Genomic DNA, 18214 nt, shown 5'->3' on the forward strand with positions numbered 1-18214 from the left:
CTTTGGGCCCTTCGTGATGGTCTTAATGTGTGTATTAGCCATAACTTTACTGCTGTGGAAGTGGAGTTAGACGCCAAAGCCATAGTTGATGCTATTACTAACCCGAATTACACCAATGTTTTTGTTTCTTCCCTAATGGATGACTGCAGAATGCTGGTGTCCCAGATTCCTCAGATTTGCATTAGACATTGTTATTGCGAAGCTAATAGATGCGCCGATGCCCTTGCTCGTATGGGAGGATCTCAAGCCTCAGAATTTTTTTTTTCTGGCTGGTCCGCCTGTGGACTTAGTTCAGTTGTTAGATTTTGATTTTCATGGTCTGCACCTGAACAGGTTTTGTCCTGCTCCTCTGTTTTCCTCTTAGTCTTTTGAATGAATTCCTTTTCACCAAAAAAAAAAAAAAAAAAAAGGCAAGTTAGTGAAAATATTCATTTTAAATAAAATTTATTTCTTTCTCAAAAAAAAAAAAATCCATTTATAATTTTTTTTATATCATTAAAAAGTTCTATATAAAATTTGGAAATTATTCTTTTAGTTTTAAACAAACTTTCTCAAACCCTATTTTTTCTACCCTTTAATCCAAAACACTAGAAAACATATTTAAAAAATTATTAAAACTTAACAATGATTAACTAGATCAATTAGGAAAAAATTGTTGTTGATAATCTATTGAGGTTATTATCTTTGCATAAATTACAAAATTCGTCCACCAACAAAGATTATCAAATAAACAATTATTAGCAAAATCTTAGAATTAAGTTTCTATATATGTATCGTTGCAAAGTAAACAAATGAGATAAAGAAAAAGAACTTTTGATCAAGAATTAGAATACCAAAATATACATAAAAGTCTATACAAATTTATCAAAAAGAGAAACAAATGTCATGTGACAATTAAATCAACAATAACAAAAAGAACAATTAGCGGAAAAAATTAAGTGGTTGAAACAATAGAAAATCTACCGAAAGATAAACAAAATTGGAGAGAGAGAGAGAGAGTATTGACCTCTTTTGTTGTAGACAACTTGGAAGGAATAGAGGATTCTTTACATGCCTCAAAAAATAAAAATAGAAAGGCTACTTGTTATATTAGGAGTTGAAAAATGGGAACATATCTTTAAGAATATAATAGATCATAATTAATTTCACTCACCAAATAGAAATATAACCAATTTTTCAACAAAGTAAATCTTAAAATACAAGAGAAAGTCAAGTATCTATCTTTGCAATAGTACCACTAAAACATCAACAAAAAAACAAATACAAAATTATCTCTTCCACACGACAATATTTTTTATATTCATATTTATTATTCACACAACATGCTAATTAAGAAAAATGAAACAACAAACAAAACAAATTAGAGACAAAATTACAATCTACAATAGCCAACTATATTGATAAAACTAAATTAAAATAATATATATCTAATTAGACATTTTTTCTACATTCCATTATAAGCAATGAAAAATAGGAGAATAAATGGGTTAAAAAAAAGTAGAAGGAAGCAAAAGAGATACTATGGAAACTACCAAAAATAAAAATACACCATCGCCACATTCACAATAATATGGAGGAAAAGAAAAAAAATTAATTTAAACCATGAAATTATATTTGATTAAACAAAAGATACCCATAACATGCATTGACATGCATGAAGGTATGGTGGATAGTTCACCCTCAATAATGTGAAAATTTTGGTGGAATTTAGTTAAGAATAATTCAAAAGTATTGTAATTGATGGAATTTTACCTTAGAAAGATTGATATAGGTTTCTTTGTAAACAATGTCTTTTATCTAGCCTTGTTCTCTAGAAAAGCACATATACTTCATTTAGGGTGTCATACTTGTGTACTATTATAATTCTTCAAAAATGGTTCATGCAGTTCTTGTAATCTATTTGCATATAAAAATGCTCTATTTGTATTAGGGAGTTGCTTTGGTTATATTGGCAACTCATCAGTCATCATCATAAAAGCTAGAATTTAATAGTAATTTATCTTTTTTTTTTTTTTTTTTTTATATAAGATAGAATTTCTACTATAGCCTAATCTAAGTGTATATGTGTGTAAAGCTTCCTCTTAGAAACTTGAACCCCGGCCCTTACCCCCCACACGCCACAAGCATTTATACTTGTGGAGTGACCATCACACCAAAGGTATGCGGTGGTAATAATAATTTATCTTTAGATATATGGATCATACATCATTGGGGTCCTTCTCATAAATGTTAAGATATAAACCTTTGTAATAGAAAAGATGGGTAAAGAGTATAATAATTAGGGCAATTTAAGGATTAGTTTGTGGCATAGTACCCGTTGAACGGAAAAAAGAAAAAGAAAAATAATGTTACTCTGGGAAGATAGATTCAACGTAGGAGATTTGAGGAGGCCATTTTGTATTTGATTATTAATGTAGTGGTTTATGTAATCTTACCAGCCCATCAACTTAATGATAATGGAATATTAAACTTTTAAATTAAAGTAGATAATATGTAAAGACAAAGTTATATGTAAAGTTAAAATTACCTAAGATGAATGTGTAAAATCAATAATCTATTTATATATATTTTGTAAAAGAAATTAGGAATAAAAAATAAATAAGAAAAATAAAGATTATGTGGTCAATGATGTGGCGAATGAGGTGGTGTAACAGGAGCGTAACAACAATAAGTGCTACGCTTCAACTATTAGATATAAATATATATATATATATATATATATATATTGGCTATATAAGTGACTATAAAGAGCCTAATTACAATTTTTTTTTCTAGAAGCCCTAATCACAATTTGTGTAGTGATTTTGGGGTTATAAGCACAAATGTCAAGTGTAGCCAGCATTTCTCTTGATCGTGACACCTTCCATATCTTAGTCTTTTTTTACAGAATTTCTTCTAATATGTTGTTTTGAAACTTCTCTTTTTATCTTTGAAACAAAGCAAGGATCTGGTGGGCTTCATATTTCCCCTTAAAAAAAAAAAAAAAAAGGAAAAAAAAAGTGATTGTTTCATCTGCTAGAATTTCGACTACCTAATGATGAAAGAAGCTGTTAAAGATAACTTCACAATTGTGTCTAGGCCTACTGGCAAAAACTTCTTTTATCAAGTTTAAGAATTATGATTCAAACACTTTGTAGCTTTAATTGTTGATAATCTTTTTCCCTGCTCAATTGCCTTTTAAGGTTTGTTGTGAGTGATAAGATTAAATATTTTCACAATTAATCTTAAATGGTAATTTGTTACTAATTTTTATTTGGACTCATAATTAATATCAATTTTTTACCTATTATTAATAATTTACTATCTAATTTTTTTTTAAAAAAATACTGTGAATATAGTATTTCCCAAATTTCAATGGTAAAATAAATTTATTTGTATCCCAAGCTTTTTTTTTTTTTTTTTTTTTTACAATTATCTTAAGGTGCACTTCCTTTGAGACCACATTGACAGTTTGAGCCCGCCTATTTTTAAGGCCATCCTTCTCCCAAAAGATGGAAAATATGCCAGAGACAGTTTTGTATTGGGCTAGTCCATCAAGGATCAAAGATTCAAAGTTTACTGGAGACCAAAAGGTACAAAACTGCCCACTATTCCAAAAAAAAAAAAAAAAAAAAAATCTTTTCTTTTCTTTTTAAAGTTATGTATTTTTTAGATTTTACAGAATTTATTTTAATTATTTAATTATTCTCTTCATAGTTCTACGACAAGTGTAAGACCCAGATAACACCTTCATAGAACTATGAGCGAGAGACGCCTATGGCTTACCTGGTAAAGCTGATTTCCGTTAGCCTTGGCTGCTTGTTTTTCTATTTTCTTAACTAAAAAATTATGTATTAAGTTGTGATGTTGGAAATGCTATATTGTCTGTCATTTTGTATATGGGGGATTGGATTGGGTCTTGCTCAATTGGTGTTTGATGAGAAATTGCTCTTTCTGGTTGCACTTAATAACGAAAATTGTGACCCGTGCTTTCGACAATTGTGTGAAGTGTAGCTTATTTCTTGATGAATCTTGCGTTGAATTACCCAATAAAAGTTGACACCCACTTCAACATTATAGGGATAAGTTGTTTTGGTGTCATTCATGCTGCCAGTTTTGCAATGTCTACAATTGTTAGACATGAAACTTTTATCTCAGAGGTTCAATGTAGTTTGATCTCATATATCTTTATAGACGATGATCTTTTACTCTCCGGCAGAATCAAGCCTTGGTTCTTCCTTGTTGATGTGCTCGCCAATCAGTGTATTTTTGGGATTTTTTTTTTTTCCTTTTGAGACGAAGCTTGTTGTAACTGTTGTTCCGTAGCTCCCAAAACAATTTAGATGTTGTCACCTTTATTAAACTTGGATTTCAGGGCTACAAGCAGCTTAAACAATTTACGTGTTGAACAAAAAAAAGGTTTTGAAATGATAATTTATTCAAAAAGAAATTATTCAAGTTATTACCCCAAAAGTGGAACATGTTCTCTTTGTTTGTATTTATCATCAAAGTCAAATGCTTATCAAAGGAATTATATGAAAGTCATTCATCTTTTGGAAAAACATATATAAGAACCCCTGATTTTGTTTAACTACCAGGAACTATATGGAAGTCATTCATCTTTGGAGAGAATACGTTTTACTTGCTTGTAGAACTCCTAACAAGTCATTTCAAAGCTTCACTTGTTTGGGACAAGGAATCCTCTTGGCAATCCACCAGGTTTGTGCATTTGTAGGAGTACTAATGCTTGTATTAAATTACAGAACTAGATGGTCAAAATGCTTATCAAAGGACCGATATCAAGGCTAAAAAATATATAAACTTTCAGTGAAGATACTAGTGAAAAAAAGGAAGTGGTTATTACACCCCAAAAGGTCAACAATAATAATAGGAAAATGGTGATTATTGATATTTTCCAAACTTTAAGACATCGAACAAATCAAAAACATAAAGCTATGTTCTGAATATGGTTACTGATATATTCTGTTAATATTTTAACAAGAATAATTCAACGAAATTACAAAATTAATTATGATATAATTATGAGCTAACAGCTCCATATATATTAGAAAGTAGAACTTAAACTCTGCTAGACTGAGATTCCAACTCTATTATGCTGCTTCTCACTTAATAAGCTGGATTCATATTTTCATGAATCTTAGTACCATTTAAAAGAGCACATAGAGGTTTGCTTGAATAAAAAAATCAATCCCACAACCATAGTTCTCAATTGTTCGGATAGCACATACTGAACATGATTTGAGCACAAAAGGGAATGTGGAAAGGTCTGAGGAATAACACCATTCCTCATCTGGATTGGTGTTGTCAGCGTAACTTTTAAGTTTTAATCATACAGTTCCAAATTTACTCACTAGGCACTTCAATTTGGTGGTTGTTACTACCTTTAATCATACAATTTCAAATGCACACACTAGGAAATTCAATGTGATTGAAAATTACCTGTGTACATGATGTCTCCAGGCTTAAATTTTGCACAAAAATCAATAGGCCTACTAAGGGGATTACGTTCTCAATAACTAATGTCATGATCATTAGCCAATGTAATTGTTTCAACTCAGCATTGTTTGCATTTTTCTAACAAAAAGAGCAAGCAATTGTAGTGTTTATTCATGGAATTCAATGTCAAGCAAAGAGATATCATAGTATAAAAGATTAGTATGATGGAAGTGTTTGTGTTGGTAAACTTTTTCCAAATTTTTACTTGAATTAGGTGGGATCATATGGATGTTACTTTTCTGTTAAATATTAAATAGAAGATGGTGCATGCTAATCTGTTTTGAGGTTGACACTGGGAGACATTTACCTGTCCTTAGCTATAGTAGCTGAGATATATGATAATTGATTAACTATGAGCACGTGAGAGATGATTTTTGGGTTCTCTGAAGTTGGGACATACATTGAAAGGTGGTCTCAAAAAGTTATTGAGCATTTCATGATGGATTGTGGAATTTTTCAATGTTACATAGTGGTTGTTTCATATGCTAGAATTTCGACTACCTAATGATGACAGAAGCTGTTAATGATAACTTCACATTTGTGTCTAGGTGTAGTGACAAAAACTTCATTTATCATGTTTAGGAATTACTGATACAAATTCTTTGTGGCTTAATTTTTGATAATCTTTTACCTGGTCAATTATCTTTAAGGTTTGCTATGAGTGAAAAGATTAAACATTTTCACAAATTCCATTTCTGGGATGTGTCATTTTTCCAGCAAATGTTAGTTTGGCTGCCCAAGTTCTAGAAAAAAGAAACCACGACTGGTAAACAGGCCCCCCAAAACCCACCTCTCTTTGAAGACATTTTCCTCCCTATGCATATATTTATTTGGGATGTTGATGATGTACTTGTAGTGATAGTTACATACACAAGTTTTTTTATTTTTTATTTTTTTATTTTTTTATTTTTTATGGCAATGAATCCCATCTATTCCGGGCAGGATTGTCCAGAGAAAAGTTGCAAATGATCTTCTCATCCAAGTTGGAGATTCAAGGTTTTATCTGCACAAGGTGCACACAATTCCTCTGTTCTCTATTAAGGTTGAAGAATCAATCTCTCTCTTTGTGACAAATGTAAATCTGACATCAAGCCCATGGAATATCTGTTAGAAATATTGACTCATCTAGTACATTCAGTCCAAAGAAGAAAACAAGGCAGAAGAATTAATTAATTCACTTCTATATTCCTTGGAATTGTTCAAATATTCCTTGGAATTGTTCAACTAGTCCGAAAAATAAAAATTATAAAAATCTTAACTGTCAAATCTCATAATATTATAACTCAACTCCATTTCAATTAAACTGAAGTCAGCTACGAATTCTCATCAACCGTTCACTCAAGATATTTAATTGGCTTGATATCTTGTTCCAAACTAAAAATGGAAGTCTGTAGTTGTCTCTGATCAAGGCAGCAGTTGCGATCTTCGTGTCTCCAATAAAATCGTCGAAATTAACTTTGGACCAACCTGGAGGATGCGGTTTCCATGACGATTACTGTAGCAATTGCTTGCTTGCTAAATCTTGTCACATAGGAGAGAAAAGATTTGGAAACAAATATCTTCTTCTGAATCAATCCCTAGCCATTAAACAATTTAATCCACTCGTGGATGGGCCTGGACTCTAATTTTAGGAAATTAAAGGGCCATTTTGTGGGAGGACCAAATTATAAGTGCAACAGCCAACAGGGCATTTAACAAGAATGTGTTCCAAAGTCTCGGTTTTGGTCTCTTGGCCATTTAGGATTAGACTTACAATAGATCGTATTCTTTGGGATGGCCTCAAGATTTCACCTTCAAGGAGTTTGAAGTACACATTTTGGTAACATGAATAAGGATAGCCATAGATCTCTAGAAGCATGGATTTCTGTTGAAATGTCAATTTATGATGTTGACACTCGTGAAATGTATCCTCTAAGTTTGGCAAATAAATAGTCATTTTGGTCCAAACCAACATTTTTTATTGATTAGAGCCTGAGAAAGGAAAGATCCTTTATCCTAATGCAACAATGATGGAGCAACCAGCTTGTTATGATTTGGAAGAAGCAAGAGAAGAGTTTGCTTATTTGATGAGTCCTTTAGTTTTAGTTTTCATCACAAATGTACAATTTGACATTTAGGCCACAATTTTGTGGTACTTATTGAACTTATCCAACGAATTATCCTGTCTTCAAAGCAAGCGTCATTTTTTTGCTTAAAACGAGATTTTCAAATCCATATTAAAAGAAGTTAGAGTAAGAAATATGGTTTCTAGAGTTCATCAATCACTTCATCTATTCCCTCGAGTGTGTGTAATTCACTCATTGCACAAACAACAACTTATTATGAGGAAAAACCCATGTCATTGTCCTTAAGAAGTAGGCTAAAGGTTTCAAACCCAGAATTTCATGGATATTATGTGGCTTTAGGAACCACTAAGTCAACCCTTAAGAAACACTAAGTCAACCCTTAGGGTTTATTGAGCTTATATTGAACTTTTATTACTTAGATCATGCTTGATGGCAGTGATTCCATCTATATTTTTTTGGATGAATAACTAGGTTCGATTTTATGTTTGATTAAGGAATTTTTGTAACAACTGCATTATCATTTCAAAGTGAATGAACAATAAATTTCTGAAATAAATAACTAAATCTCCATTGCTCAATTCACTAGAATTTAAAAATTACACATTCATGCTTATAATGCTGACAAATAAAAATCAACATATAGATATACTCCAACTGTTGTCACTGAAGTCTATAAATAATTTACCTCCTATGATACAATTAATTATGTGAATGCTTTTCTTTTTCTGCATTATTAAAAAAATAAAAAATAAAAAATGAAATCTTGCAGCTCCATTACAAGTTTGTTGCACCAGAAAATAGCATTAAGAAGTTTGAGGATCTGCTGCACCAGTTGGAGAACTGGGAACAAATGGGACAAAACCCCGTCCGCCAAATACTGGTCTCATGAACTTGTCATCAAACTTTCTCCAAAAATAGTGAACAGTTGAAGTGGGGTTACTTATTAGCAAGCTTAAGCTACCCTTCCGGCGTGTAGGTTCATTGCTACCACCTTGATCACTCGGATCACAATTTTCAAGGAATAATATTTGCAAGTCATCTAGACTTGGTATGTCAGTTGCATCTGAATGTACTGGTTTTGCATTCCGTAACAACACTGCTTCAATAAGGGGCTTTGTTATGGAACCAAACACCTGTTTGGAGAAGAACACATAATGATGTTCAAGAGTGTCATAAATTCAATAACTAGTACAATAATGTGCAATTTATATATGCATTTGTATTAAAACCTAAAAGCTTGTACGAGTCTTATTGATGATTATCTTCTTCTATATATAGGCCAGAAATAAACTAGAGGCTGGACATCATTATGTAAAAATGAGAAGTAATCAAGGCTTTGTTTTGATTAAAATATGAAGTATAAAATAAAAAAAGAGAAGTGTGAAAATAGATTTGATGAGAAGAAGTATTGTTATGTTTAACTAAAGTAGACCTTTCAAAGAATTTTCTCTTTTTTCTTTTTATACTTAAGTGTGTATACCCAACCAATCATTTTAATATCTTGCAAGATTTAGGTTATTTTTGGTTTAATGACATCATTTTTTGGGTTCCTGCAACATGAAAGGAAGGGCTCATAGGTTGGATGCATAGTGCAATGACAACACTTTAACTATAATAGAACTTATAGCAATGAAAATTAAAGATCAAGAAGCTAATTAACATACCACGGTACTAAACAAAACAACAATTATAGTTGAGGTGATCATTAGTGCACTATCTTCTGTTAACGTCTTGTTAGAATTTGCAAACTGCAATTGGAGATTGCAGAAGTTAATAACTGCTCAAGAATCAACATATTCAATTAATAATTTGACATTGACTTGAGATTTTGTCTACTTACCTCGTTATAAGACAAGGCGATAGTTACTGCACCTCTCATAAGGCCTGCCCACCATATTATAAACTGAGATTTCAGATGGTTAGCAAAGCTTGAGCTAGAATCAATGGCAATAGCTAAGTGCTGAAGATATCTGAAATTATCACCTGTTTCCGTAGCTCAATTTTCGTACTTGGTCTTTTCTTTATGCAATTTGTAATATTGGCAATAGGGAACACAAATGCTGCTCTTCCAACCAACACTAATGCAAATAATGTTGAACTCACAGCAATGGAAGTTCCTGGGCTGAAACAAATAGCATGAAACCAATTAAATGGTATCAAATCCATAGGAAAAGAAATGGGAAATGAAATATATCACTTGTCTTCTAAATGCGATAATTGTGGTTTTACTTTGGTGAGAACAAAACGAAAATAAAGATAGCATATTCTTATGTCTCGCACTATTATATATAGTATTTGCCTAACTGCCATTTTTTGTTCAGTTGAGGGCTTGATGCGGTGATTTTCTATCTAGGGTATTAGAGAGCATGGTCAGTACCACCTAGCCTAGACCCCTTAGAAGCAGGAGCCTTCTGCAGTACATATGACCTTTTCTTTTCTTTTCTTCTCCTTAAATTAAAAAAAAAAAAAAAATAGAGATAATAGTTACAACAGCTACAGGTTACAATGCATTTATTGTGACCATTTTTATAGCAACATGTATGACATGACATTTAATATTTGAATTCGGTAATTGTTGTTTCATATTATCTGAAACAATATGCTAGTTGTCAGTTAACCATGAGCTCTGAAATGTGAAATAGGAAAGTAGTAAAATTACCTTGCTTTGCTGCTTTTCCATTTATCAATGTCTAAGGCATCCATGCCAACATATAGGAATATAAAAGTCTCTGCAATGAAAGATATTGTTGCAAATGCATGCCTGAGATCATCAAACAATTTTGAAGATTAGAATAGGTCATTGGAGCTTAATCTTCATTTGTATTCTTAAAATGTTAACACTTCTCTTGCCTAGTAATGTACACAGGTCAAAGTCCCTTATTTCTGTTAAAACATGTAAATTGCAGACTGATAAGAATTTATTCAATAGAGCCGCAAATGAGAGGATAGAAATAAAGTTAAAGTACATTGGAGATTTGAAGTAAAAAGGGAAAGAGAACAAAGTAAATAGGTAAACATTTAAATCCTGACACCTTTTCAAATGAAACCCACCAATGATTATTGCTGAGTGAAAGATATTTTTTTACGTAAGAATATTGATTGAGGATCCAGCTTGATAGAAACTTAATTGTGAAAGAAAAAATCATGACTTCTGCATCCCTTGATTGCCAGAATTTCAATCTAAAGTGTTAATAATTGCCCTCTTTTCTTGTCAAATACTTATTTTTTGCTAAGAGTTTTACAAGCATTTATTGATTAAGACACCCTTTCTAAGTTCCTAAAGTGCCTATTGAGTAAATTCTTAGATTTTACAAATGCTACAATTTGACGTGACAACAATTTGAACAAATTTCCTGTCCATCTCTTCTTCTTTTTTTTTTTTTTCTTTTTTTTTTTTTTTTTTTTGGGGGGGGGGGGGGTGGGGGGGGGGCAAGTGGAATGATGCCCCCATATTACTGGAAATTAAAAAAAAAAAAACCATGGTACTTGTATGCTGTCATGGATTTGCGAACATTACACTGTGTTTCCACTCCAAAAACAAGAAATATCAACAAATTGTAGGCATTATGGTACTTCATATACACAAATTAATAAGTTTAGTTTTGATTGGGGCTGTTCAATATTATCACCATTAAGAGGGAAAGGATATGTTCTTACTTGGTTGTAACTCGTGAGCTTTCCGTAACATTATGCCAAGTGTAGTGAGACATGACAATGCCACAGAAGAATATTGTCAAAATCCCACTTAGATTTAAAAGCTGCAGGAAAAATGGGAATTTATTAATTTTTAAGAAAAAACGAAAGGGTGATATTTTCATATTCATCGCATATCTTGTATCAGTCAAATGGTGTCATTTGTTTGGAAAATTAGTTTAAGCTATTGATGTCATTTCCCTAAATTCTTCTGTTTGTATTTGTAGACAAACGTTTTCTGCAATGAGATTATATCTCTTCTTTTTTATTGGATGGTAACTCAATTCATTTTAGTCATACTGTTTTTGAACTGCAGACGACTCAAACATTAAACAAGTATGGTGCAATCTATTCAAATGGAAGTCCAAAATGCTTGCTTAAACTAATGTACATGTATTACAAGATATAAGTAATTCATTGAAGAGGCGCCCAAAGGAGATAGAATGATGAAATGTAAGGCATTCATCTTCAATTTCTTTTTCCTGTTTCATTCGTTGCTATAAACCTTAATATTTCAATGTGAAAAACTATAGAATTTTACTTTATATGAATACTAATACTTTTGAACATACTTTCTGGAGGTTCAATGCATCATGATTTTTTCAAATTAAATAAAAGTGATAAAACAAAAATTAAAACTCAAAGAAAGACGAGAAATAAATAATTAAAATGATAGAAAAATTTGTCTTTGGTACCTCAGCCAACATGTATGACAAATAGGCCATAAGCATCATGAGTGCAACTTCACGGTCTGTGGAGTGCCTGTTGTAGAAAAATGACAATGTCAAGTTATATAACAAGACTTACATATAAGTCACAATTAATCATTTAGGTATGCAAAAGCTGGTAAATCAAAAATGTGATCATACAAGACTTATTGATTAATAAGATGTCCTTCCACAATTGCAACTAGGTGATTTCAAGATTGTGTTGGCTATGGGATTCCTTCACATTTATCTCAATCTTGAGACATGAATCCTGCTAAATCTTTTTCCATATTCTCATTTACCACCTACTCAAGCCACATTTTCCCCCCTTCATCTTTTCCTTGTATCACCTTCGCTAATTTTCTCATTACTTGAATTCCATCTGTTCTTTTCCCATTTAGCTCTCTTCTTTTGTTTAGTTCCAGATTCTTAATACCTTTCAAATGTGCACAATCATGTAGTCTTCAGAACTATGCAAGGATAGTGGTGCAAATAATTTCCTAGGATATACCAGTCATGAATGACATACATACTTCAAAGTGATGCAATTGGATCAGACTCTAAACATATGGCTATAAATTCAACAACTATATGTGAGGGGGGGGATAAGCATGCATGATTATAGAAGGGCATAGATCCATCAACATTGTCACCAATGAACCATCTGAAAGACATCAGTACTAAAAGTGAATGCAACAGATACATAGAACAAACAAATTCAGGCTAAAAACAAAGTGAATTTGATTTTACCTTCCAAAGTAAAGTGTCTTTATGATATACGCACTTATAAGACCCGCCTGAAAGTTACCATGTAGGAAGTTAGACAATGATGTCTACCAAATTCCCCACAAAAAGTGCATTAAAATTTAGCAAGCAAATAATAATTTTTTCAAAAACAATTTTTATGTGAAATGAAAATGGAAAGTCCAACATATGATCGTAGAAATATAACACTAACTAGCAAGCTTTTGAGCTTGATGCTTTACAATCCAGTGCAACACAATTATGTCAAAAAGATTGTCATGTTTTCTGGTTTACCGTGTACTTTACATACTGTATCTAAAACAACCGAAATTGAAGAGAGATGCCCAATAAAAAGGGGAAAGAAAAGAAACAATAATAATAAGAAGAAAAAAACGTCCACTAAAACAACTTACTGCTATACCAAGAGCAGTACTGGTGAAGAGGAGGTATAGGAAGGTCCCCAACAATTTTAATGCTGTAAGCAGATCGATGTTGCTGACATCAAGTGATTGGACTGCATTGAAAAGCACAATAGAGGTGGCATCATTCACCACTCCCTCACCGAATACAATACTGTAAAGTAAGGGCGTTTCATCTTGATTGAGAACCTTTAACATGAGAAAAATATCATGCATTAATGGAGCATGTCAATTTCCATGTATAACATTCATGTAAGGATGAAAATCGTGTACCTGCAGCGTGCAAACTGAATCAGTTGCTGACAATATGGCACCAACAGCTGCACAAAAGGGATGCACAAATGATCAGTATTAAAGGGCTATCAATGACTGTATGAACAAAATGATTCAACAATAGTTGTTAGTCACCTAGGTAATCTTGAATATCAAGGCTTGTCACACCAATTCTTTTAAATAACAAATAGGCCCCTGGTATAGACAACACAAATGGAATAGTTAAGACTTTGTTTGGGTGAAATGTAAGGTCCATAGGAATGAGTGTATTAGTTCTATTAGATAAGGTAATTATCACTGTATTATTTTCAGAAAATACCAGTACCAAGCTTGAAACAAGGAAATGGTAGAAGTGGATGAGTGATTGTGGATCTTACCTAATGATATAAGGCAAAATGAAATTACAGTACCAACTACCCCAAACAACAATATTGTGGTGAAATTCTTGAAAAATTGCTTTTTCTTGACCTGAAAACTGGAAACAAAGGAAGAACCCATATCAGTGTGATGCAAAATTGAGTACATACTTCAGTTAGGGGACTTTACTTTAGCTTGGAATTTTCATAAACATAGCATATAAGATGCATCAAAATTAACCAGGTAATGAATCTCACAAGTATCAAGACTGATAAATCTAAATTCAATAAGATTCAATCAACTGTTCATAATTATTTTCATGCCCACATCATCATATAACACCTCTCTTGCTGCATTACTTTAGCTTGGAATCAACATTTAAATAGGAATTGGAGGGTTTACATTCAACTCAACATTGGATACTATTTGATCTCTCCTATACAGAAATTGGAAAAGGAAAATCCAATTTCAGGCCCCAAATCCAGTCCAAAATGATAATACAAAGTATAGAAATCCTTTTTCCAAATTCCACACCACTAGAAACCCAATTCAAATCTAATCCAATTCTGAGCAACTAATTGCAATTCACAGAGAGAGAGAGAGATAGAACATACCCGGCATTGAAAATGATTGGGGGAAGCAAATAGAGGAAGAACAAGTCCTCACTAAACACTAGTATGCGTGAACTATGGAATTTAGTTATCAGCAACACCACCACTCCACAGCACAACCCCTATAGTCAACCACACACATTCAAACCAATAAGTTTAAACACCCCAAAAACTGACCACCACTTTGTTCCACACAAAAAATAATCACAATTCTAAATTAAGTACCAGAAGAAGCGCGGTGATGGACTCGTTAGCCCAGCGGTTCTCTTCCAGGAGGTGTCCAATAATGATGCAAGCACAGAGGAGTGCAAAGAAAACAGTGAGTGCAATGACAGTGCTAGTGTCAAGAAACGATGATGATGATGAAGAAGAGAGCAGAACTGGAATGGTTTCGAGCACAGCCATTTCTGGGATTCTGTTGAAGAATTTGGCATTCACAATATGGGGTTTTCGAGAGTTTGGATATAACCTTGGACTAAAGATCAAGCTATTCTAAGTTTTGGACCAAGAAACCATGTCTTTTTTTTATATTTTAAGTTTTTTTTTTTTTTTTTTTTTTTTTTTTTTTTTTGAAGACCGTTTAAAATGGAGGGAAGAATGGTAGTTGTGAGGTTGGATTCTGTGTTTTGAGATTGAGTTGCAGTTTGGTGCAATCCACACACGTGTCGCTATGAAAGTCTTCCAAGTCAACTTTTGGACCAGAAATGTTTCTATTTTCAAATTGTGTGCAATTTTGGGCTGTCCGGATTGTGGGAACTAGTAAAAACCAAAAACCCACTTGCATCCCCTACTTGTGGGTCTATCCTAGTGTCAAGCATTGATTTGTTTAACAGTGTAATTTTTTTTTCCCCATAAGATTGAATTTATGATATCTATTCCAATGATAATTACTCTTACACTAACAAACCTAGGTGCTGACAATTTTTTTTTCTTCTTCTTTTTTATGTTATAATACTATAATGAGATTTGTTTATGTCATTTTCCTAATAATAAGAGATTTTACTAATTAATCAAACTGTAATTCACTGTAGACATTACTATTATTATGTTTAAATAAAATTGTCAGTCAAGGACCAACTTATCTTTATTCATTTCAAAATAAATAAAAAATTGCATAATTCTCCAAATTTTATGAGAAGTCATTTTATTTATTGTGGGAACCGTGAAATTCTAATGGAATGAAAACCCACTTGCATGAATTGTCAAAATTTTGTTGAGAAGTCATTTCAGGATTCAGATAATTTATTGCGTTTGGAATTAGATATCCAGGCTGGGTGTTTCTTCAATCCACAAAAAAGCTATCAAATTCAAGGCCCAGCCAGCTTTGACTAATTGGCGCTGTCCTTCATTTGGCTATACGTGGAAGATTGAACTACCTTAAACCCAAATTATCCTATGGTAAGTGATAACTGACAAGTGTAAATGTACCATTTATATTGCACATGCAATCTTCCTAGGATTTAAAGCCATATATCACCAGGTTACTTCAAAAAAGTTTACACAAACCATTTGAATACATCAGTTCCTTTTAATGAAAAGGGTGACAATGAGCACCTAACTTTGACAACTCTATTTTAACAATGACTATAATAATTTATCTGTATTAAAAATGAGTAGTTATAGGGATACACTATATGTAAGAGACACATAATTGAAATCATCTTTTCAAAACACAAAAAAATTTCAGCATTTCACAATTATTTTGAAAACATGATTTCAATTGTAATGTTTATGGTAGCGTGTAATTCAGCATGTGCAATAATAATTATAAATTAAAAACCAGTTTCTAAGAGGTGTAAAGTGGTAAATGATAAAGGAATGGCAAACATTGCTTAAGTGAGTTGAATCATGGTATGAGTGACCTCAAATTCAGTCCTATTTAAAACACAAATAGTTCCAAGCAGTAAAATTCAAAGCTGCGACCCAATGGCTAGGAGTTATTATATCACTAAATTACTAACTACTAATTCATGAGTCAACATTATTTATGAATTAGTACTACTTACATAGGACACAAAGTCATAAAGTGCAACATCAATATTATTTGCAAAAGGTAATATTTGGAAAACCTCATGCAAAGTCCACAATCCAATTATTGTTGCAAAGATTAGTAATTCTGTAGTATCTTATAAAGGTAACAAACACTATTCTAATATATTCCATTACTTTGATACCTTGACAAAATCACCCTTCAGCTCACTGTGTTCAAGATCTTCCATTGGTTGAAACAACCAAATTGTGTAGGACTTGAATCACATGAGTTGAATAGGTTGGGCTGTTAGTTGGGACGGTGCACATGTTTTAATAATGTTATAGAAATCTATATATAGAGACACCTTGGCATCATTTTCTTTTGTCTGTTTGTTTCCAAGTAAGGTGAGTCATCGGCTCGTGGCATCATCATCTTGAGACAACATGATGATTTGCTTGCATATGATCTCTTCTTATTAGTCTTCCCTAAAAGTCCTTGCCAAACCTTCACAAATATGGTTCTCATGCCCAAATAAGGACAGAAAAAAAAAAAAAAAAAAAAAAAAAAAACTATACACGTGGCATATTTAATATATAATTTAATGCTGCATCGCACATTGATTAGGTGGGCAATCACATTCAGATGTGGAAATTTTGAGGACCCCTCAGAGTTGGAGACGTTTCTAGCACAGTCTATCAAATTTAGTAGATTGTGCTACCAACTAGTAGCCTCACGCCAAAAAGTAAATGCTTGCTTTGGTATATATGACTTATATTTTGATTAATAAATCTACGAACATAACCGTTTATTTATATATAATATATTTTTTAATAATGATTGAGGTGATATTATATTATGATTGGGATTGAAAAAGTAGTATCAGAGGTGTGGTGGGCTTATTCAGAAATTATTATTAAAAAAAATTAAAATTAAAAAAAAAAAAAAAAAAAAAAGAGGCAGTGGGCTTGTGTGACAATAATGATGCTTTTAACTAACTTTCCACCTTAATAATCAATCAAAAAAAAAAAAAAAATATATATATATATATATATATATATATATATAAAAGCAGAGATATCATGTGAAAAAGTATGAAACTCTGTCATGTGGTGCACTTTATGAAGTTAATAACAAATTTAAAAATATGGACTCTTTATTTCCTTTGGTTCAATGTTTCAAGACTATTTTTTGTTAAATTTTTTATTCAATGTTTTAGACTATTATTTGTTTTATTTGGTTCTTTTTTTCAAGATTTTTCCTCTCTTTCACTTACAAGTAACTCTTTGTATTTCCATTCACCCTTTTCACTTTTACTCATTTATGTATACATGTCCACAACTCTTCATGCCATCTCATCTCAAATACACTCAGACAAAAAATGATGTCATTTACTTTCAGCCTTTCAACAACACCTACATAATTCCAACATTGTGGTACCATTTGATTCTAATTTTTATGAGTATGCTATGACCAAGGAAGAGGGCTTGCGTTTTTTTATTCAGTGATGTTGAAGTCGGACGTTGTGGATTTTGTAAAGGTTGTGTTTCGCTTTGAGTCTTTGGTTGTTTGAGATTTTGGTTTGGGAAAGTCATAAATGTATTTTGTTTTAGAACTAAAGAAAAAAAAACATTTTAATTGATTATTTATGAAGTTAGCTTTTTATTTTTATTTTGTGTGTGTTAGAACTCATAATTTATAGGTTCCTTTGTAGGTTTTTTATTGCTATTTTGTGTGGTATGAGCCATAGTGATAAAAACAAAAAATCGATAATGATTTCAAAGTATTTTCAGTTTTTTAAAAGGATATAGAATCCCAACTTTTTTTTTTTTTTTGATAATGAATTAGGTATTAATGATTGAGATCTCCATATTTAGTT

The 18214-nt window shown here is 32.0% G+C and overlaps 1 protein-coding gene and 1 long non-coding RNA gene across 3 annotated transcripts; one reads left to right on the forward strand and one right to left on the reverse strand.

Annotated features, from left to right (window-relative positions):
• Positions 1-3441: 3441 nt before the first annotated feature.
• LOC126717146 (uncharacterized) lies at positions 3442-4682 on the forward strand. Its single transcript, XR_007652444.1, has 3 exons — positions 3442-3572; positions 3697-3768; positions 4578-4682. It is a non-coding gene; the product is annotated as an uncharacterized LOC126717146 (long non-coding RNA).
• Positions 4683-8105: 3423 nt separating this feature from the next.
• On the reverse strand, positions 8106-14881 carry LOC126717145 (sodium/hydrogen exchanger 1-like). 2 transcript variants are annotated; one of them, XM_050418535.1, is made up of 14 exons: positions 14592-14881; positions 14370-14488; positions 13776-13873; positions 13534-13593; positions 13399-13445; positions 13120-13314; positions 12713-12759; positions 11951-12017; positions 11220-11320; positions 10222-10323; positions 9546-9684; positions 9403-9465; positions 9227-9310; positions 8106-8695 (listed from the first exon to the last, which is right to left on the reverse strand). In XM_050418535.1, exons 1-14 carry the CDS (start codon positions 14769-14771, stop codon positions 8366-8368), a joined length of 1632 nt encoding a protein of 543 aa, XP_050274492.1. In that variant the 5' UTR covers positions 14772-14881; the 3' UTR covers positions 8106-8365. The 2 variants fall into 2 exon arrangements, with proteins under 2 accessions (XP_050274492.1, XP_050274493.1); XM_050418536.1 differs by lacking the exon at positions 8106-8695 and having other exon boundaries at positions 9234-9310; positions 9403-9446.
• Between the last annotated feature and the right edge of the window lie 3333 nt (positions 14882-18214).

The sequence above is a fragment of the Quercus robur genome, chromosome 3, assembly GCF_932294415.1.
Source record: "Quercus robur chromosome 3, dhQueRobu3.1, whole genome shotgun sequence".
NCBI lineage: Eukaryota > Viridiplantae > Streptophyta > Magnoliopsida > Fagales > Fagaceae > Quercus > Quercus robur.